General features: G+C 45.9%; 1 protein-coding gene across 2 annotated transcripts; it reads right to left on the bottom strand.

The window, feature by feature from the left end:
• Nucleotides 1-282: 282 nt before the first annotated feature.
• Nucleotides 283-21840, bottom strand: LOC119954379 (myb/SANT-like DNA-binding domain-containing protein 2). Of its 2 annotated transcripts, none has more exons than XM_038779577.1 (4): nt 21710-21840; nt 5042-5090; nt 3502-3946; nt 283-695 (listed from the first exon to the last, which is right to left on the bottom strand). In XM_038779577.1, the coding sequence occupies exons 3-4, from the start codon at nt 3853-3855 to the stop codon at nt 294-296; spliced, it is 756 nt and encodes a 251-aa protein (XP_038635505.1). In that variant the 5' UTR covers nt 3856-3946; nt 5042-5090; nt 21710-21840; the 3' UTR covers nt 283-293. The 2 variants fall into 2 exon arrangements, with proteins under 2 accessions (XP_038635505.1, XP_038635504.1); XM_038779576.1 differs by lacking the exon at nt 21710-21840 and adding an exon at nt 8738-8925.
• Nucleotides 21841-22846: the final 1006 nt, after the last annotated feature.

Consider the following 22846-nt stretch of genomic DNA (forward strand, 5'->3'; position numbering starts at 1 on the left):
ATATTCTAATTGGCCAATCTCAAAGGCCGGGCATAAATCATTACAGGAACATTTTGAATAGTTTTATTTATGTATATATTTGTTAAGAGAAGCTGTGCGACTTTGCAGTATGTGGGTAAAGCGAGTATAATAAAAAGAATGAATAAGCATATCAGAGTTCCCGGCGAAAATATTTATACTTGTGATAATATCTGTTCATATTTAAAATGTACACATTGTACCATTTCTTACTGGGATATCTCAGAAAATGAGAGTAAGATCATTACCAATGAACTAAATATTTGTCATTTAGCTTATCTTGTTCTACAGGTTCCAGGTTTCTTGTACTTGAGTTGATAGCCCAACGCTGACTCCAGGCATTCTTGGATGCAGCCTTGTTTGAGGACCTCAGGTTTCACTGGATACCACTTACAATAGAGTTTACTCTGGTCCATTGAAGACGGATGCCAAATGAAATGATGGATATCTGCACAGGCATGTTTATCATCGATTATATTCACTGGACATTGGAGCAGTTTCATGAGCTGCTCCCGGATATTTGTTGTCACAGCTTCTATGTAGCAGTATTTGACCTGATTTACTCCACTGAACTCACTGTCTCGCTCGGTATCTGACTCTGGGGAGGCAGCCTGGTCTTCACCCGATTCATCAGCCCAGTCGTCAGTGGCATCCAGGCCTGACATGTCTGTCCTTACCTGTATTGAGAAACATGAGATCAAATCTTGATTGGCAAAGCAATAAGGGAAGCACAGGACCTCTTGGTTTCTGTAAAATAACACCATTGTTGATTCTATGGGATGCAACAGTCATTTATTGTGTTTCTAAGACAACTTGAGGAGCAGTTTGTTAATAATGTGCAATATTCTAAATCCATAGAATCGTTACAATGCACAAGGAGGCCATCGGCCCACAGAGTCTGCACCAATTCTCTAAAAGAGCTCCTCACCAAGATCTAATCCCCAGTCCTATCCCCATAGCCCCACCTAACCTGCACACTAAGAGGAAATATTTAGCATGGCCAATCCACCTAACCAATATGAATTAACCAGGTAATATTAAATGACTTTTCTTTTATAAACTAAAGTCTATATTCTGTTGCACTATGAGTGAGAATGGTGACTAAAGCCTATTTAGCTCCCTGACCATTATCCTAATATTGGATTGGGTCCTTCCACTAAGAGATCTCTTCAGATTGTAATCAATTTACACAAATTCATAAGATAAGATATAGGAGCAGAATTAGGCCATTTAGCCCATTGGGTCTGCTCCGCAAAAGCTGTATCTGTCTACATTTTGATTGTGCTTTGGCATTCCCTATCACATAGTAATGTCCCTAATATAGTAGAGTGACTTCTCAGTGAAACGGCTAAGCAGGTTGTTGATTTCCCAAGCCTCAAGTGGGATATTTACATTGCAAGGTTGGTCAGTCAGATTGCACATGTGCAGCTAATTAGAATTCACAAACACTTTCAATTTTGAGCAATGTACCTTCTCAAAGATCGGTCTGTGAGCGGCCAATTTGCCAAGAACAATTGGTGTCCGGTCCCATCACTTATGTCCATTAATATTTGCTGCTACCTGCACACCTAGACAATCAGACAATACCTGGGTAATTTGGCAGGTCATTGAAGTTGGGCGGCCATCAACTGCAATGTTGTGATATAAAGAGGCATGAGATTCTCAAATTTATCTCAAATAGGATTAATTGGGAAGTTGGTAGAAGAGTGTTCTTCCCAACCATCTGGGCTAGATACTATCTCATTTTTTCAGGGGAGATAAAGCATTGCTCCAATTGAATGTGTTCCCTGGTACTTATGTTTAAATTAGTTTATTGATGAAACTTAGGCACCAGTTTGCTTCTTGAAAATGCATTTGCAAAGTGAGGTCAGGTGGTTTGTTTGCTTGCCTACCATCTGACCCTAAATAATGAACAGTGAAACCAAAAACAAAAGCAGGAGTCAAACTCAATTTGCTAGAAATGCCACAGCAGCGAGTGTTACTGAGAACTCCATCTCTATTATGTTGCAATGGGATTTCGGGAGCTTCTCCCAAAGGTGGGGTGAAGATTGCCTGCATGGAGGCCCCGATAAAGCATGCACATTTGTAGCAGTCCCAGCTATCACATCAGGTTTTCCTCAAGGTTTCCTGGAAGGACACCCAAACACAGGGGCATCCATGGAAGCATCCTAGGTGTCATGTGAGTGATCCTCCTCACATCTGATGATCTGAGGGAAACGAGGCAGGTCTATAAAAACGCAGGCCCCAGCTTTTCCTTCCAGAATCTCTGTGGATTTTCTTGACTAACATAATGCAAAGATCTTGAGGCCAGTGGCTTGTCTCAATCAGCATGCACCTTAAAGCATAAGCTAAGGTCTTTGATTTCAGACCTGTTCTAAGTACAGGGCTAGAGTGCCAATGAGGTGATCAGCCCATTCAAATTCAGACATGGCTCAGGCACCATGTAACTCCTAAACTCAAGAGGAAAATTAAGGCCTTCAAATGTAGGAGAGAAAAACAACTAGACAAAATAAATCATTCTGAAAATATGACATACAGGACGCGATTTAATGGCCCCAATATGCCCATTTTAGTGATGTGACAAGGTCATTTACTCTTGCGAGATGCCCGTTAGATAGGAGGGTCGTTCTCGAAACTCCCTGCAATGCATGCCCAAAACGAGAGGCCTCTCGTGAGATTCTCGACATCCTGAACGCCTAGCGAGATCTGACAAGATCTTGCGAGACGTCACGATATGGATCTCGCCCTCGCTGGGTGGGATCCATATTAACATATTCAAATAAGCCATTGGGCTCCTTGAAATATGTCTAGGCCGGGTTACCCCAGGGCCGGGGAACTAATGGTACCACATTGAGCCGTGAGCTTGAGGACCCCCTAAGCAGGTTGGGCATCCGAGCGGGGTTGAAAGATCGGGGCAGCATTTTAAAATGGCGGCCCACCAGCGAGAACTCTTCCTGGAAATTAGGTAAGTGCGGCCTCGCTGGGGCATTTCTTGCTGAGGCCCATTAGAGCAGCACGGTAGCATTGTGGATAGCACAATCGCTTAACAGCTCCAGGGTCCCAGGTTCGATTCCGGCTTGGGTCACTGTCTGTGCGGAGTCTGCACATCCTCCCCGTGTGTGTGTGGGTTTCCTCCGGGTGCTCCGGTTTCCTCCCACAGTCCAAAGACGTGCGGGTTAGGTGGATTGGCCATGATAAATTGCCCTTAGTGTCCAAAATTGCCCTTAGTGTTGGGTGGGGTTACTGGGTTATGGGGATAGGATGGAGGTGTTAACCTTGGGTGCTCTTTCCAGGAGCTGGTGCAGACCCGATAGGCCGAATGGCCTCCTTCTGCACTGTAAATTGTATAAGATAGGGTCATTCTCGGTGCTGCAGGTGTTGAGAAACACCCCACTATACATGCCCATGTTTTTTGTTCCATTAAATAGCACCCATACTTTATCAGTCTCATTATCTCATCTTCAACATGTGGTAAACACTGACCTCTGTGTTAAGTCCGCTGTAACCTAATGCCAAAAGACCACTTTCCTCTGTGATGCGAGAAAGGACATCTTCAGAAGTGCATCGGCGCAATGGCATCCATATCACCCGTTGGAGAAGCTGTAGGCATTCCATCTCACTTACTGTCATATCCACATACTTGTAAAACACATTTCTCCATTTTTTAGCCTCAACTTTCATTGCAATGACCTTGTGACCCTTGCCACCTGGAGTAAAGAACGATTCCACCAGCTTTGACCCCCTGCCACTCAGCTTGGTCAAATAATAGCGGATCCTGGGATTCCAGCGCGTGTTGTATCCAATGGCATAAAGTCCGAACCCAGGGAGGTCACTCATTTGGTCTTTGGAATCTATGTTGAGAGGCAACCAAGTGGGACATGCAGTTTCTATCAGTCTAATGTAGGACCGAACTGTCAGGTACTTTCTCCTGTAAAAGAATCATAGTTAGTGTTTAAAGTGCTTCAAGTGGAATTTTCCTTTTGCCCTCTGATACATTCTGGAGCATGCTTCCAATGGTGTAGTCTGGCCCCCCCAAAATCTCACCCAAGTGACCATTTCCCATGTGTGACTCTAGATAATTGATGCTGGTTGACCGTTTGAGCATGGAAATAATTACAATCAAACCAATTGCAGTCTGCACCACCTGTCCATATACATGCACAAACTAACAGGTCTCCCAGTGCTCAGGAGATGATCCTCCTAATTCTACTTAAAAAAATTATGAATGAAAAGTGCAACTCGAGTAAGACTTTTACAAATTTATTACCGACAACCCTCAATCTTGACATTTCCTCTAAAAAATAACTCACTATCAAGGTTTGACTTGATTGGCATTGGGTTAAATTAAGTACCTGTGCAATGTTTGTCTTTCAACAGATGACAGAAACACAGAAACTATTCCACTAGGCAAACCTTTTCAAACTATTTTCACTACAAGGGCAAACCAGCGAAACAAACCCGAATATAACCCTGTTGAAACCTCTACAAACAGAAAATCGGCATTAATCAGCAGAAGGAGTTCTGCAGTAACTTCATTGCAGTGTTAATGTAAGCCTACTTCTGACAAAAATAAAGATTATTATTATTATCTACATTTCATTCAGTCTAATTTCAACATATGGAGCTTCAATCCTCCAGCCGTGCCATTCGCTGGTGGCGGGATTCTCTCCTCCCCCCTGCTTGTCAATAGAATCCAGAGAATTCCGGTGTAAAACAACCGGAGATTTCCGGTCACTTCTCAAACCTTCACTGAAAAGCTGACAGGAAATTTTTGAACCTGGTGACAGCAAATAAAAATAGAAGATTTAAGAAAAGATTTGCTGTTATTCTCCTCTCAGGGGCTGGTTTAGCTCACCAGGCTAAACCGCTGGCTTTAAAAGCAGACCAAGCAGGCCAGCAGCACGGTTCGATTCCCGTACCACCCTCCCCGGACAGGCGCCGGAATGTGGCGACTAGGGGCTTTTCACAGTAACTTCATTGAAGCCTACTCGTGACAATAAGCGATTTTCATTTCATTTCCTACCTGTCCAGTCCTGAAATATCTCCACATATCGATCTACGGTTAGCAAATCCTGAGGGTGGAAGAAAAAATATATTTATTATAACATGCATTGTAAATTTACAATTGATGGGCGGAATCTTACCAGAATTTGGCCAATTGTCAGGCTCAGACTGAAAACGGCCGCACAGAGCAGTTTTCTCTCCAGATTTTGAGCCTCTTTAAAGAAAAGCGAACGACTGGGCGTGGTTTACACTAATGGGCAGGTTTCGCAGAGCAGGCCCACAGCTCTACAGAGATCAGGGTGCCATCTGTAAAGAGTGCCCTGATCAGCATTGAAAGGTAACAACCTGCAACCCCCACTAGGCAGGCATTAAAATCCCTCCCCCACCGATCATTGGCAGCACTCTGCCCTGCCGCCAGACAATCATTGCCGGAATCCCCCCCCCCCGGCAATCAAGATAACATTCTCCCCCACCGAACATTATCGTCAGCATTACCCCCCCACCCGACAATCATCGCTGGCATTCCCTACCCCCGCCCCAAGAATTCACTGACATTTCCCCCCCCCCCCTCGATGACAATCATCGGTGACATTCCCCCCCCACCCAGCAATCATAGTCAATACTTCCCCCTGTCCCAGAAATCATGACTAGCATTCTCCACCCCCCCCTCCACAACAATCATCACCAACATTCCCGCCCTGCAATCACCATCGGCATTCCCCATCTCTCTTCCAGTTCCCATTCTCTCCCTCCCACCACACAGAAATGACCCCTACCCCCAACAAGGGGCTTGCACTGGGACCCATGCCTGGCACTGTCACCTGGCACACACTGGCAGTGCCAGGTTTTCACAGTGCTGACCTGTGCTAGAGAAGGCACTGGTTAAGTAGCACCCCCCCCCCCCACCCCTCCCCCGAGGCTATACTTACCTTTGCGCTCCCAGTGGGAACCCTTCCACTGATTCCTGTTTGGCTAAACGAGTTGTAAACCACGCCAATGTGACATCACATTGGCGAGTTATGTATATTTAGTGACGGGCGGCCTCATCTGGCGGGGGTGGGGTGCACATTAATAATATTTACACTCATTGCAATCTATTTAAATGATGTTCCTGTCCTTTGTGGCGTCACCGACAAGGGGCGGATAAAATTGTGAAATGCCATCTCCAAGGAGAGAATCGCATTTCCCGATTCTCTCTGCATTTTGCGCCTGCGTTGTCAATCCATGCACGGCTAAAGCGGGCTCAAATTCACTCCCTATATCTCTATTCAAAAATTTGAAGGCTTCAACTTCACGGATTTATTCTGCACCATATTTGTAATAATGTCATTCTTGATTCACAATTGTTTTGGTATTTAAACATCCTGAATAAGAATGACAGAGCTGAGTAATGTTACATTTCTACCTGCAATTATGATGTCAAGGTGATGCAATGCACGATTGGCCATATACCAATTGATGGTAAGGCATTAGAAGTTGGATGCAGGGCAGCCCGGTGGCGCAGTGGTTAGCACTGCTGTCTCAGGGCGCCGAAGTGCCAGGTTCAAATCCCGGCTCTGGGTCACTGTCTGTGCGAAGTTTGCACATTCTCCCTTTGTTTGCATGGGTTTCGCCCCCACAATCCAAAGATGTGCTGGCCACGCTAAATTGCCCCTTAATTGGAAAAAATTTATTGGGTACTCTAAATTTAAAAAGAACATGTGGTATGGAAAAAGTTATTGACATGTATTCAGACTAAAACAATATTTCAGCACTGTTACTTGAATGTGTTCAACTTGATTACTGCGATGTGTTCTGGTCACTAAAATACAAGGTCGGTCATTCAAATCTTAAAGTAATGCATAGAAATCCAGCACACTGCCAGAAGATTGAAAGGCTCTTCAGCTTTGAAAGGGGGTCACTAAGTGATCGCAGAGAAATATGGAAAACAATAAATGATACCGAAAAGCTAAACCCAGAAGAGAGATCTTCCAGCTATTCATGCCAGCTGGACATACAAGTCCTACCGATGGCGCACCCCTGCCAGGGGTTTCCCGACAGTGTGGGGTGGATACAATGGGAAATCCCATTGACACCAGCGTGAGACCAACAGCGGAGTGCCCCCTGCAGCAGCGAAACATGCCCATTATTTCAAGTTAAACCATCTTACACGAGGGAATAACAAATAAAAGATCAGTTAAGGACTCACACCAGAACAGCTATTCATAGAATTTGAGAATCCCTACATTGCAAAAGGAGGCCATTTGCCCATCAAGTCTGCACCGACCCTCTGAAAGAACATCCTAACCAGGTACACTCCCTGTCCCTATCCCCATCACCCCACCTATCCTGCACATCTTTGGACTGTGGGAGGAAACCAGAGCACCCGGAAGGAGCCCATGCAGACACGGGGAGGAAGAGCAACCTCCACACAGACAGCCACCCAAGGCTGGAATTGAACCCAGGACCCAGGTGCTGTGAGCCAGCAGTGATAACCACTGTGCCACCATGCCATCCTTGTTGTTTCATGATTTAAATTGTTTTTTGATTTGTTCATGGGATGTGAGCATTGTTAGCAAGGCCGGCATTGGTTGCACACCCTTAATTGTTCTCAAGAAGGTGGTGGTGAGTCACCTTTTTGAACTCCTGCCATCCATGTGGTGTACGTTCACCCACAGTGCTGGTAGGGAGGGAGTTCCAGGATTAACCCAGCGACAGTGACGGAGATCAACCTGTGGGTGGTGGCATGCATCTGCTACTCTCCTCCTTCTGGGCAGCAGAGGTTGCGTGCTTGAAGGGTGTTGCTGAAGGAAGTTTAGCAAGTTGCTGCAGTGTCATAGAAAGATTGATCAACATTGTGGAATGAACAGTTGGGCAGGACAGTGAAGATAAAAACCTGGCAACATGTAGCAAACAGTTGATGCTGTGAAAATAGATGGTTAAGTCTCACAGGGAATTAAGAGGTGGGATTGACCTAATGTCTTTCTTCATTCACATCCACCTCATAATCTTAAAATTTGTATATTACTATATACCAGTTTATGAGAAAGGAAGCTGATTATTTTGTTTGATGTTAACTCGAGCCTCAACTTTTGACGTGGCATCTAATTATAGCATCCATGTTTTCTACGTACATCAGAATTGAAGTGCAGATATAAATAAAGCAAAATAGATAGTTTAACTCATTACTTCATTTGAAAGAAATTCTTTAAGCTAAGAGTTCAATCTTTTTGTTTATCAATAAATCCATGAGCCTTCACTACAGTCTACGCCTCATAAATCAAATTAATCATTGATTCATTTTTAACCCGAACTCTCCACTTGCTGTGTCATTCACATTGTTTACTTCAAATGATTGGATAATCCAATTTCTTTAGCACACAAAGTGACATAGGAGCGACTATCAGATTTACTCAGCCCAGACTTTTACAAATAATGAAGTAATGTTACAAGCATTTAATCTAATATTATATCAGGTAATATATTGATTTGCTCCAACAATGAACAGGCACGACTATTCTTCTTTTCAAAGTGAAGTGGCTTATGTTTGTAGTAAACGTTTAGTCACAAAAATCTACAAAATGTAATCCTTTCACATAGGATAACCAATTTTGCAATTGTTATTCAGGATGATTGCCTTCACAAAACTCCACTGAATGCAGACAAGATTAGTTGCAAGGCTAAATGACATCTCACTGATGTTTCACAGAAGTATTCAAGAAGTGTGTCTCCTTACCAGCCATGGTGCTGTAAGCTGCCTTGAATTCAGAAAGCCTTCCCACTCAATTCCAATTTGTTTTTCATTTTTAAGGAACTAATGTACACTTCTTGAATGAACCACAGGCATGACCAGACTGTTGGGTCTTTGCTATAATGCTGCTTCTTCACGGTGCCCTGTTCACATCCTTAACCTCTGTACACAATTAACCCTTTGATGCTTTTAATTAAGGCACACAACAAAAATAACTTGCTATAAATACACTAGGCATGTTATAGAATAGAAGTAAATGAATGTATGGAACATATCCTTGTACAGTTCTTGGAATAAGCTGATGAATTCCAGACCTTTTTTTTTCTACTGCAAATTTTGGTGCAAAAATTATCAGGCAGTCCTCAAAGCAGTCAAAACTGCTCCATGGAGACCAAATCTATAAATCACATGGATTTCATTGTAACTCAATGCAGCCTGTTGTTGGAAATGTTTTACACTAAGACACAAGACATGCACAAGAGCTTCATTTAGAAGAATAAGAACTTGCTTGTTTTACACAGATGGCCCACTGTTTGGCTGGGGCCTTTAACCCCAGAGCTGGCTGTGATGTGCATGAATTCTTTGAATAGACATGCTAATATAGTTCAAATAGAGTTTCATGGCAAAAAAGATTATTTAAAATAGGGTAGATTTTGGGAGGTTCTTTTCAATTGATTATGAACAGAATTTTATTCTATATTTATCAATTTTGTTTGTTAACTTTTTAAATATCTCTCACAAATTGGTTACACAGCATACAAGTCATGTTGGTGATATTAATGCGACCAATAGATTTCATATGACGTCCCTGCATTGCTTTACCATAGATGATAGCCTGTTTATTCCAATGAGTTTATGTCTCTACTTGTGGTCAGAGAGATGTGACATAAATAATTTCAACATTTGTGTCAGAGGGACTCAGTGGTGGTACTGTTGTTCCTGTGTCAAGAGGCTGTTGGTTCAAGGCCTACTTCAGCATATCATTTCTGGTAACATTTCCAGGCAGTGAAGAGGGAATACTGCATTGTTGGGAGTGCTTTCTTTTGGATAGATTGTTTAAGCCAGTCTCTCGCTGGCTGTTCAGGTGAATGTAAACTTTCCTGTCACAAGTTGAAAAAAACCAGAGGAATTCTCTTGGTGTAATGGTCAATATTCCACCCCTCCCCCTGCCGACGCCCTGCCACAACCATCAGTAACAAAACAGATTAAATGATCATTATTTCATTGTTATTTTAGGGGCATTGCTGTGTATAGTTTGGTAGCCATATGTTCTGGCTGAAGTCATTCCTTAACTCAGTGGGCGCAATTCTCGACACTCACGACGGTGTGGAGAATAGCGGGGTTCGTAAATTTTTACGGCCACGCTAGTCTGACGCCCTCCCGCTATTCTCCCCCCCCCACGCCCGACTCCCAACACGAATCGCTGCCGCCGTTTTTTTACGGCCAGCAGCGATTCTCAGCTGGCCGATGGGCCGAAGTCCAAGCCCTTTACGGCCGTTTTTACGAACGGCAAACACACCTGGTCTGGCCGTTCATAAAAGTCCCGATTTTGAATGCCATGGCACCGATTGGCATGGCAGTACCATGGCCGTGCCAAGGGTGCCATGGGCCCGCGATCGGTGGGCACCGATCGCGGGCAGCGGGTCCGATTCCCGCGCACTCTTTGTCCTTCCGCCGCCCCGCTGTATCACTTCGCGGGGCGGCTGAGGGGCATCCCGGCGCGATGACGTCATCCGCGCATGCGCGGGTTGGAGTCTTCCAATCCGCGCATGCGCGGCTGACGTCATGTGACGCGTCAGCCGTCGCAAACTCTGGCAAGCGGGCTTAACGAAATTCGTTAAGCCCGCGATGCCGGAGTTCACGGCCGCGGCATACTAGCCCTGACCGGGGACCAGAATCGGTTCCCGGTCGGGGAGGGGGAGGCTGGCGTCAAACCCACCCGGTTTTGACGCCAGCCTTACGATTTCTCCCTGTCTGGGAGAATCGCGCCCAGTGTTTTTCAAACTTTATTTCCCAGGACCCGCTTATAGCAACCGGCCGACCTTTGGGACTGAACTGACTTAAACCAGGCCTTTGAGATTGGCCAATTAGAACATGAGTTCCCTGATTAGTGGCCCAATCAGGGAACCCCTTTCTCTGTATATAACAGGGAGTGTCAGAGACTCTGTAGTCCCAGTGTAGACAGCAAGCTGAATGCACCTGGTTGTTGGTTTTGTAAATAAAAGGAATTCTGGTGAAGGATCTTCTGCCTCCGTGAAATTATTACAGGGACCCAGACTGGCCGACTTTCGCAACCCACGCCGGCCGACCTTTGCAACAAACACCATCTTTGCTTACCTTTAATGCAAAAGGGAAGCCTGCTTGATCATGATCCCACTTGAATCAGGTGCAAAGGAGGAGAGGAGAATGCTCTTATCAGGTGAGGACTTCAGCCAGTCCCTTTGTGCCGTCTTCACCTTTACACAAACAAAAAATCCAACCTCGCACATGTAGGGCTTCATGAAGGACAAAACCATCCTTCAAGAAATCATCTTGAAACTGCTCTGTTCCCGAGTTAAGTTTCTGCTTTCTAGGCTGTTGAGCAGAGACTCTGGAGCTGGTGCACAGCAAACACTCACTGGCACTGCTCTGTTCTGCCCTGAATTCTACTGAGCAGCTCTGTCGAGCAGATTCTGTTGTGAGATCCTGGCCAATAGGTAAACTGCCTATTTGAGTCTCTGGCCATCTCTTAATTTGAAGAAAACCATTTATCTTCACAGTTCATTTGCATTGCTTCCCAGAAACTGGAAAATGGAAGCAACACTGCTTTGTGAGTTGGCGCCAAAAGCACACACCTGGAGGGTACTTAATGTCAGGTGTGCGGCAGAGTACGTGACCTGCTCTCTGCTGCCATTCCTTTCTGGAAAGCTTCACACAACTTAATCGGGAGCAGCACAGTGAGGGAATCAGATCAAAATACTCACAGAGGGCGATTTTCCTCCTGACCATGAAGATGGAGTGGCCTCACCTCCCCTCAATCGCCGGGTCTCACTCACACCGAGCGCCCGGCACAAAACCGCCTGGACACCAGCTGATGCTTAGATGTCTCCACACAAACCGGGGGTGAACCCTGAGCCGCGCACATCTGTTTCTCTCTCCACCCTGCTGACCACCCCCCATTTCTGACTCGCACTCTCCGCCTGAGCCGTGGACATTTTCAAACTTGCCCGCCATTCTCAAAGTGAAAGACCGGTGCTCCTCCCCCGATCGGAACCACCGCAGGGCCAACGTGCCCGATCGTTCTGTGATCCCCCTGACACCCACCCGCGACCCACCCATGGGTCGCGACCCTGACTCTGAAAAACCCTGCCTTAACTGTCAAAATCCGTTGGGATATCTTGAAGATGTGAAAGAAGCTGAATGGAAGTTTGCTCATTCAGTATCACCAACAATAATTGCCGGGCGATGTTTTTACTCTAATTAAGTAATTCTCATTGTATTACACTATGTTAAAATAAGGCAATATGACGTCGAGTAAGATTGCTGAGTACAGTACGAGCTATTGTGTGGCAGAAGATTAAGCACATGCATAGTTGGTCTGGGACTATTGGAAAAATATCAACGTAAATCCATTGGAGAATGTTTTTCTTCTATCTAAACCCTGATTGGTTCACCACACATGCACCACTTGATCACAGGGTCATGAGCAAAATGACGGACTATTTTTTCATTGTTTACTGAACTTCAGCAATAGTTTCGTAAATAATCAAACAAAATAACTAAATAATGATGGAACTCGCAACATTGCATTGCAAAAATGTATTTTTCACGTTATTAGAAAGCAGCTATTTCTGGGCTTCTCTCCTTCCAACATAATGATTCCCCTTGAAAGTCATTTTCTGGATAACAGGCTCTTTATTTTTCTCAAGTGTAATACACATCTAGATTTTCCATGATCCGAAATAGCAAATGACAACATGCTGGAGCTGTGGATAGCAATGGTAGAGGCTCCAGCTTTCTCCCCATCACATGGCTGAACAGGAGTCTCTCCTGCTCTTACTGCCTCCATTGGTTTTGGGAAGATTTGCAGGTTGACACTCAACCTATTGCGCTGTGTTGTGAATGCATCTTCTATTGCCATCAAGTCCTAAGGTGGGACACAAACCTGAAGCTTCGAGCTCAATGACAGGGATGTTACCCATTGCACCGCAAGAGCTCCCACTCACAACTTTGTTTAGACACATTACAGCCTTCAAGACTGAGCGCTGAGAGTATCAATTTAGATCATAACCCCTGTACCCATTCATTTTATCTTGCCTCTGAACTGCAGCTGTTGGTAATAATTCTGGTATTCCCAATTACACCAACATTCAATCCATCTTTTACTTTTTTACTTGGCCCCTTCATATCTCTGTTTGCCTTGCGCTGTGATCCCTTTATTCATGTAATCTTACTTGCCTTTCATCTAATCATGAGACTTTCCCATTTCATTCTCTTTGCCCTCCCTTACTTTCCCTGCCTTGTTTAAAAACTATAACGGGTGAGATCTACCCGCCGTCTTGCGCCTGAAAAGCAGCGTGGCCGGTAGATGCCTCACGACACATCTCACGAGACGTCGCAATGTGAACCTTGCTTATTCTGGGCAGGATCACATTCTGGCAAATCTGCACATCAGGGCAAGACAGCTAGCCTCACTCTAATATGCATTCCCGAGATCTAACCATGGCATAGGCTCTAACCCCCTGATGCACGATCAATAATCACAGAAACCGAGGCAGCGCTTCACGGCCTTGGAGCAGTGGTGGAGGGGGAGCACCATCAGGGGGCGCATGCGTTCCGGGTCGGGGCCTATCACTCCATTTCGCACTACGTAGCCGAGGATGGCTAGGCGGTCGGTGCTGAACACGCATTTGTCTTTGAAATAAGTCAAATTTAGGAGTTTTGCGGTTTGGAGGAATTTGCGGAGATTGGTGTCGTGGTCCTGCTGATCGTGGCTGCAGATGGTGACATTATCGAGATACGGGAAGGTTGCCCGTAAACCGTGTCCATCGACCATTCGGTCCATCTCTCTTTGGAAGACCGAGACTCCGTCTGTGACACCGAAGGGAACCCTTAAAAAGTGGTAGAGCCGCCCGTCCGCTTCGAACGCAGTGTACTTGCGATCGCTCGCGCGGATGGGGAGCTGGTGGTAGGCGGACTTGAGGTCCACCGTGGAGAAGACCTTGTACTGTGTGATCGTGTTGACCAGGTCGGATATATGGGGGAGAGGGTACGCGTCCAGCTGCGTGAACCTGTTGATGGTCTGACTGTAGTCTATGACCATCCTATTCTTCTCCCCGGTCTTTACCACCAGAACTTAGAACATAGAACATAGAACGATACAGCGCAGTACAGGCCCTTCGGCCCACGATGTTGCACCGACATGGGAAGTCAAAAACTAAAGGCCATCTAACCTACACTATTCCCTTATCATCCATATGCTTATCCAATAAACTTTTAAATGCCCTCAATGTTGGCGAGTTCACTACTGTTGCAGGTAGGGCATTCCACGGCCTCACCACTCTTTGCGTAAAACCTCTGACCTCTGTCCTATATCTATTACCCCTCAATTTAAGGCTATGTCCCCTCGTGCTAGCCACCTCCATCCGCGGGAGAAGGCTCTCACTGTCCACCCTATCTAACCCTCTGATCATTTTGTATGCCTCTATTAAGTCACCTCTTAACCTTCTTCTCTCTAACGAAAACAACCTCAAGTCCATCAGCCTTTCCTCATAAGTTTTTCCCTCCATACCAGGCAATATCCTGGTAAATCTCCTCTGCACCCGTTCCAAAGCTTCCACGTCCTTCCTATAATGAGGCGACCAGAACTGTACGCAATACTACAAATGCGGCCGTACCAGAGTTTTGTACAGCTGCAACATGACCTCATGGCTCCGGAACTCAATCCCTCTACCAATAAAGGCCAACACACCATAGGCCTTCTTCACAACCCTATCAACCTGAGTGGCAACTTTCAGGGATCTATGTACATGGACACTGAGATCCCTCTGCTCATCCACACTACCACGAATTTTACCATTAGCCAAATATTCCGCATTCCTGTTATTCTTTCCAAAGTGAATCACCTCACACTTATCTACATTAAACTCCATTTGCCACCTCTCAGCCCAGCTCTGCAGCTTATCTATGTCCCTCTGTAACCTGCAACATCCTTCCACACTGTCTACAACTCCACCAACTTTAGTGTCGTCTGCAAATTTACTCACCCAACATTCTGTGCCCTCCTCTAGGTCATTTATAAAAATGACAAACAGCAATGGCCCCAGAACAGATCCTTGTGGTACGCCACTCGTAACTGAACTCCATTCCGAACATTTGCCGTCAACCACCACCCTCTGTCTTCTTTCAACCAGCCAATTTCTGATCCACATCTCTAAATCACCCTCAATCCCCAGCCTCCGTATTTTCTGCAATAGCCGACCGTGGGGAACCTTATCAAACGCTTTACTGAAATCCATATACACCACATCAACTGCTCTACCCTCGTCTACCTGTTCAGTCACCTTCTCAAAGAACTCGATAAGGTTTGTGAGGCATGACATACCCTTCACAAAACCATGCTGACTATCCCTAATCATATTATTCCTATCTAGATGATTATAAATTGTATCTCTGATAATCCTCTCCAAGACTTTACCCACAACAGACATGAGGCTCACCAGCCTATAGTTACCGGGGTTATCTCTACTCCCCTTCTTGAACAAAGGGACCACATTTGCTATCCTCCAGTCCTCTGGCACTATTCCTGTAGCCAATGATGACATAAAAATCAAAGCCAAAGGCTCAGCAATCTCTTCCCTGGCTTCCCAGTGATTCCTAGGATAAATCCTATCAGGCCCCGGGGACTTATCTATTTTCACCTTGTCCAGAATTGCCAACACTTCTTCCCTACGCAACTCAATGCCATCTATTCTAAAAGCCTGGGTCTCAGCATTCTCCTCCACAACATTATCTTTTTCCTGAGTGAATACTGACGAAAAGTATTCATTTAGTATCTCACTTATCTCCTCACTTGTGCTTGCCAGGGGCTGTTACTAGCCTCGATGACCCCTTCCTTCATAATCCGTTGGACCTCGGACCTAATGAAGACCTGGTCCTGGGCACTGTACCATCTGCTCCTGATGGCGACAGGTTTGCAATCAGGGGTGAGGTTTGCAAACAAGGACGGGGGATCGACATAGAGGGTCGCGAGGCTGCAGACAGTGAAGGGAGGCATAGGGCCGCCGAATTTAAATGTTAGACTCTGGAGGTTACATTGGAAGTCTAAACCCAGGAGTGCGGCCGAGCAGATGTGGGGGAGGACGTAGAGTCTGTAATTTTTAAACTCCCTCCCCTGGACTGTGAGGTCTGCTATACAATACCCCGTGATCTCCACTGAATGGGAGCCAGAGGAAAGGGCGATTTTTGCTTGACGGGATAGACAGGGAGAGCGCAGCGTCTTACTGTGGTAGGGTGTACGAAACTCTCCGTGCTCCCGGAGTCCAGTAGACATGTCATTTCGTGCCCGTTGAGCAGGACCTTCATTGTTGCAGTAGAGAGGGTGCGGGGTCGAGACTAGTCCAGAGTGACTGAAGTGAGTCGTGGCAGATAGTCGGAGTCGTCATCGGGAGGTGCGTAGTCACCCGCGGGGTCCTTGGAGCCGATCCAAGATGGCGGCGCCCATCGGTCGCACATGGTGGGGGCTGGACAAAATGGCGGCGCCCGTCCCCCGCACGTGGCGTCGGAATCACAAGATGGCGGCGCCCGGAGGCCGCATGTGGCGTTGGGGGATGGGGAAGAGAGGTTCGCGGGCCGCACGGGCGCTTGGAGAGAGAGGGGGAGTCCTGCGGTCGCTGCCCAGGACCGCAGCGACTGCCTTGGCCTAGCAGATGGACAAAAGTGGCCTTTCTTCCCGCAGCCCTTGCAATTTGCCGATCGGGCTGTGCAACATTGCCGAGGGTGTTTCGCCTGGCCGCAAAAATCACAGCGGGGCCCCGCGGGTTTTTCGTGGCGTCCTGCGACGCAGGCCTTGGGGAGTCCGAGTCCGTGGGGGAGAGGGAGGCTGAATTCCATGCTGCCCAGGGGACCGCCACGTGGTCGAGAGCGTATGAGCGGGTGTTTCTGTTCACGACATCTAGGGAGGTAGCGAGGGACCGTGCCTCCGTGAGGCTCAAGGTTTCCCTTTCTAATAGTCTCTGGCGGATCTATGGGGACTGCATGCCTGCAACAAAAGCGTCTCGGATGAAGAGTTCAGTGTGCTCATTAGCCGACACTTGTAGGCAGCCGCACGGTTCCTCCCCAGTACGAGGAGAGCACGGTAAAAATCGTCCAACAACTCACTAGGGATCTGCTGCTTCGTAGCCAGTAAGTGCCAAGCGTAAACTTGATTTACCAGCCGGATGAAGTGCCCTTTGAGCAGTTCCATGGCCACATCGTAGTCGGTTGTGTCTTTGATGACCGTGTTGATGGTGGTGCCGACGCACGAGTGGAGGATGTGTAGCTTCTGCTCCCTCGTCGGTACGTTTTCCGCCGTACTGAGGTAGCTGTTGAAACAAGCCAGCCAGTGCTTGAATGCTGCATTAGCTGCATGGGGGCTGAGTGGTAGACACTCCGGCTGGATGTGGAGCTCCATCCTTTAAAACTTGTAGATTAAATTGATGCGCGATCAATAACCACAGAAACGAAGGTGTAATCTGAGTTGAAGGCTTTAATCTACAAGATGTTTCCCCAGCAGCTTGAGTACAGAAAGAACGATGGCTGCTGGGAAACACGGGTTCTTATACTCCGCCTCATTGGGCGGAGCTACCTTTGTCTTGACCAATGAGAAAGCAACTCTTGGGCCAATGAGCAGCGAGCCTTCTCCACCAATAGCAGCTCACACTCCCAGGTACCGTGGTACCTCTAGTCATACTACCAGACCCCCCCTCTCCGTGGAGACCTCAGGTGAGCACCATTCAATGTTAGTCTCCACAAACAATTTAAGAAAGAACTGTAACATAAAGAAGGATATGTGTGTAATGTCATCCCAAGTGAATGGAAGAAAGACAAGTGCATGTGTAACTTTGATGGAAATGTACAGTCAAGACAATTTGAAATGTTCTGTAATGTTTATTAGAGATTTTATGAATAAAGTATATTTTTTGAAAAAAAAAACGTTAGTCTCCACAAACTGAGACAGATAGAACGGCACTCGTGGGCATCTCTCAGGGGATCGGAGGCCCCCAGGTGCTTTCTCTCTGGGCAGGGTGGCACCTTTATACGGCTGCTGCCACCTGGGTACCCCAGCAATGCCACTGCTAGCCTGGCACTGCCAAGGTGTCCAGAATCATAGAATCCCTACAGTTGCAGAAGGAGGCCATTTGGCCCATCGAGCCTGCGCCGACCCTCTGAAAGAGCACCCGACCTAGGCCCAGCTCCAAACTCTATCCCTGTAACCCCACCAAGGGGCAATTTAGCACGACCAATCCACCTAACCTGCACATTTTTGAACTGTGGGACAAAACCGGAGCACCCGGAAGAAACCCACGCAGACACGGAAGAATGTGAAAACTCCCCGCAAGACAGCCACCCGAGGTCAGAATCGAACTCAGGTCTCTGGCGCGGTGAGGCAGCAGTGCTAACCATTGTTCTGGCTCCGGTAAGTGGAGCTCCTCAGTGCAAAAAACGGGACGAAGCGCAGCCTCGACCGCCCGTTCCCCGCTGAGGCCCCAATCTACCCGAATTGCAAATTAATAGCGTGGTGTTTTCTGTACCCTGCATCTCAAAAGTACTCCCAGTTCTGATGAAGTGTTATTGACCTGAAACATTAACATTGTTTCTCTCTCCACAGATGCTGACAGGCCATTTGTGCCCTTCCAACATTTTTCGGTTTTTAACAAAATAATAGCTATTAATAAAATAATGACTATTAATGATCAGAAAATAATCACAAAAATTCACTATTTCCCTCTTTAGTACATCCTCAGTTCTTACTAATAGCAGAACCAATGTTTTGATCCATAGCCATTATCATCAGACTCTCTAATTCCTTTTCTTGCTTGAAGTTATTAGCCCGATATACTTTTAGTTAGCTTCTCTCATTGAAACCAGCAGACCGTATGATGCTGATCTTCATACAAAGAATGGAAGCCAGCAAGGAACAAACCTTTAGCAATTAAGTCATAGCCCCTTTTCTTCCCTCTAGCAATTTTCAAGCATCTGCCAGGAATCTACACAATGTGGTCTTCTGTTCTGCTTGGATCTGTGACCATTAATTCCAGATTTAGAGCAGCAGTTATAATCAGGCAAGTGGTCACTGGAGCCTCTTCTTAAAATCGTCTGGAAAATTCAATTACAAAGTAGAAAGAGTGGTGGGGGGCAAAAGTTACATCGAACCTGGAAGTTTACTTACCCGCTGTAGTGACTGTTAATATCTGTACATGTCCGCTGCAGTGACAATATTAAAAGAGCTTTATTAAAAATCAGCCTGCAAGTGAGTCTGGATCACCTTGCTCTATGGGGCACTCATTTTAAAAAATTGTACAATTTATCTTCATGATATATCATACTTGTCACACTTTAAAAATAGGTCATAGATCAGGGATCTCAGCTAACAGCATCATGTAGACCGTCAAACGACTGTCAATGCACAAGCCAATATGGAGGCTGACCAACTGTTGCTGAAAAGAAATTGCACCATCTCAGAAAAGCTCACTGACCTTGATTATGGGCCTGGAAAAATATAATAATACTGACAGGGCAGTGGTTTGCAGAACTGTCAACATCGAAGATGCAACTCATCACTACTATAGCAAGACAAATTGCAGTAAAATTACAAAGACTTCTTATAATTTTTCACAGAAACATTTTGGGCTAGTTTGAAAATATATTAGCACTAGGCTGATCGTTAAATTGTATTGAATTGTTTTAGACAGATTTCACAATAAGGGTGGCACAGTGGCACAGTGGTTAGCACAGCTACCTCACAACACCAATTCCAGCCTCGGGTGACTGTCTGTGTGGAGTTTGCACTTTCTTCCCGTGTCTGGGTTTCCTCCGGGTGCTCCAGTTGCCTCCCGCAGTCCAAAGATATGCAGGTTAGATGGAGTGGACATGCTAAATCGCCCTTAGTGTCCAAAAAGGTTAGGTGGGGTTACAAGGTTACAGGGGTAGGGGTGAGGGCCTACGTAGGGCGCGTTTTCCAAGTGACGGTGCAGACTCAATGGACCAATTGGCTTCCTTCTGCATTTTAGGGTTCTATTCTATTCTACTCAGGTAAAGGCACTTTTTTCCCTGACATTTGGAGGTGGCAATCTTTTGCCTCCTCCTCTCCAGGCTCACTTTCTGCCTTCTGCAGAGGAAGGAATGCTGCTTTATTATATCTAAACCAATAAGAATTCCAGTCCCAAGAATTCAACAGCGTTCAATCAATTGGAGTAGCAATGGAGGTTAGGAACTGGGAGTTAGCCAGTAGTCAGCCAGGAGGAGACAAGCAGGACATGGCATTGAGGGGAGGATGCCTCGCCGGACACTATTATATCTTAAGTATGAAAAAAAATGAAAAAATGAAAATCGCTTATTGTCACGAGTAGGCTTCAATGAAGTTACTGTGAAAAGCCCCTAGTCGCCACATTCCGGCGCCTGTCCGGGGAGGCTGGTACGGGAATCGAACTGTGCTGCTGGCCTGCTTTGTCTGCTTTAAAAGCCAGTGATTTAGCCAAGTGAGCTAAACCAGCCCCTAGTGAGCTAAACCAGTTCAAGAAGGGTGCTCTTTCCAAGGGCCAGTGCAGACTCGATGGGCCAAATGGTCTCCTTCTGCACTGTAAATTCTATGTCTGTCTATGTCTATGAACTGTGGTGATATACATCACTGTAAATACACAAGGCGTTAATGTAGATGCACTCGGACACTGTAAATACACAAGGGGTTAATGTAAATACACTTAGATTAGATAAACACTAGAGGGAGCACCAGAGACATCATGACACACAAACATTCAACCAATAGGTCAGTAAGATAGGACACGACCAATGGGCAGAGAGACACATCCAGAGGTGACACTACCACAAGGGGGCCACCCATATAAAGGACAGGGCATACATGCTCTTTCTCTTTCCGTAGGCGACACTCAGAGAGACAGGAGCAGATCAGGGAAGCATCACACCCACTGCATGGATTAGAACAGACTGGTTAGTTAGTTGAGTTACTATAGTTAGATTAGCATGAGAGTCGAACTCAAGTAGGAGAACTGTTAACGGTTCAATAAATCCTATATTGAACCAACGCCTTTGTTTGGTGTACACTTGATCAGTTAATTGCATCGTGTTACCCCAGGGTGAACAACACGACATGAACGTCAAGGCAAAAAGCTAAAAATGATAATATGGTGGAGCATGGAGCAAGCGGCAAGTCTCAATGACAATAAATAATTCATTTTATACAAGGTAGCAACTGTTAGGTTATTCAAAGGTACACTCCAGAAGCCATGGTGACTATGCAGCTTGAAGGGATGTGTATAAGCCATAGTATGTGCATGTCAAATTAGCACACACACACTGCATTGTGGTACTATAATGAAACATATGCATTCAAACAGGTATGTGTCATGGCGTCAAATGCCCCGATTTTGCAATTTCTGCACAAGCCATCCCACAGCACTTGGCCCACAGCTGATTGTGCTTACATTTTCAGGATCAACTCATTCGAATACTGAGCACAACATCCCAACATAATTTGGCTTTAGCAGATGTTAATTCAACATACATGTTTGTTCCATATTCTCAACGCATTTCGCCACAATTCACTCACATCTGTGTTGTTATTAAAATTAACAAATAGAGGAAAAGATAGCTGTGGTGGAGGCAGAAGTGTACGCAGCCTCAACAGCTTCCCCCCCCCCCCCCCCCCACCCCCCCCCCCCCCCACCACAAGCCCAAACCAAAAAAGTTTTAGTTTCAAACCTTCTTTATCTCTGCTGAAACAAATGAGCTGAAGGTTTTAGATGCAAGCTGATGCCAGACTCCGTGATTAGCAAAAGCTCTGCTTTCAATGTTCTGCTAAATCTCCGCAAACTGTACAACTGAAGCTAATTGAAGCTGGAGTCAGATAAAGCATTGTGACCCTTCTCATCCTTCCATGAATTGGCACAGAGAAAAAGAGAACAGGGATTAGTTGTCGTTTGGAGATGTGTAGCAATGGGGGGTGGGGGGGCTCAGTTTATTCATTAGGCAGAATATGCCACAGAAAAGCAACTCGGGAAAGCACGGATCAGGGCTTTTGATTATATATTAAACAACCTGTTCATTGGCAATTATGTTTACTTGAAAGTTCAAAAGCTTTAAAGCGAAGGATGTCAACTTCTCTTCCTTGCTCTTTCATGGCTAAAAACTCCAACAAAGAGGTCAAATTCTGTATACACGTGACTTTGCAGTTGACAGCCATGCTGCAAGTGACGTTTAGGTCACCCTAAAACTCATCAACTGCACATACAGATGGCTCTCTCACTCAACACTAGCAAGATCAAAAACCTCCACCGACCTTTCCCTAGGCAAGAACCGACATCTGAAGCTATTCTTATCGATCAGGAGATTTCAGGTGCATCGGCTCAAGTTCAAACCATCTCTGAAAGTAGCCCTTGCACTGAATCCTGGGATACACCACTGCCAAAATAGTGCCAATCTAAGCAACACACATTCAACTTTTCTTGTCAATCATCCAAATTTCTACCAAAGCTCCTCTATTTCCTCACGTGCCATCCACTTGAACTTTTCTGCCGAGTCTCTTGCGGACCATCTTACTGAGCACCACAATATCTTTTCAAACTGTTATCAAGCTGCCAGATGCTCCATGCTAATGCAATTGCAGTGCTTGACCCTGGCAATTTCTGACAGTTAACACTAATTCATTTGCATTTTCATACTTTTAAACGCAACATTAACTGATTGAGCACTAGTTACTTTCAGCCATCAATTGATTTGATCCCCATTCTATCTAAGTCCCACACGAGTTATATTCTACAGAAGGTCACTGCAATGACCTGTGCCATCCTGCACCATATTGCACGATTGCTTTAACTACTGACGGGAACCTACGATAGT

Source organism: Scyliorhinus canicula, chromosome 19 (genome assembly GCF_902713615.1).
Source record: "Scyliorhinus canicula chromosome 19, sScyCan1.1, whole genome shotgun sequence".
Classification (NCBI taxonomy): Eukaryota; Metazoa; Chordata; class Chondrichthyes; order Carcharhiniformes; family Scyliorhinidae; genus Scyliorhinus; species Scyliorhinus canicula.

Excerpts from the sequence above, each read along its gene's own strand:
- LOC119954379 (XM_038779576.1), bottom strand. Across the intron at positions 3,947-5,041 it reads GATATTTCAGGACTGGACAG|GAGAAAGTACCTGACAGTTC; the intron begins GTAGGAAATGAA and ends ATTCTTTTACAG. Across the intron at positions 696-3,501 it reads ACAGCGGACTTAACACAGAG|GTAAGGACAGACATGTCAGG; the intron begins GTCAGTGTTTAC and ends TTCTCAATACAG.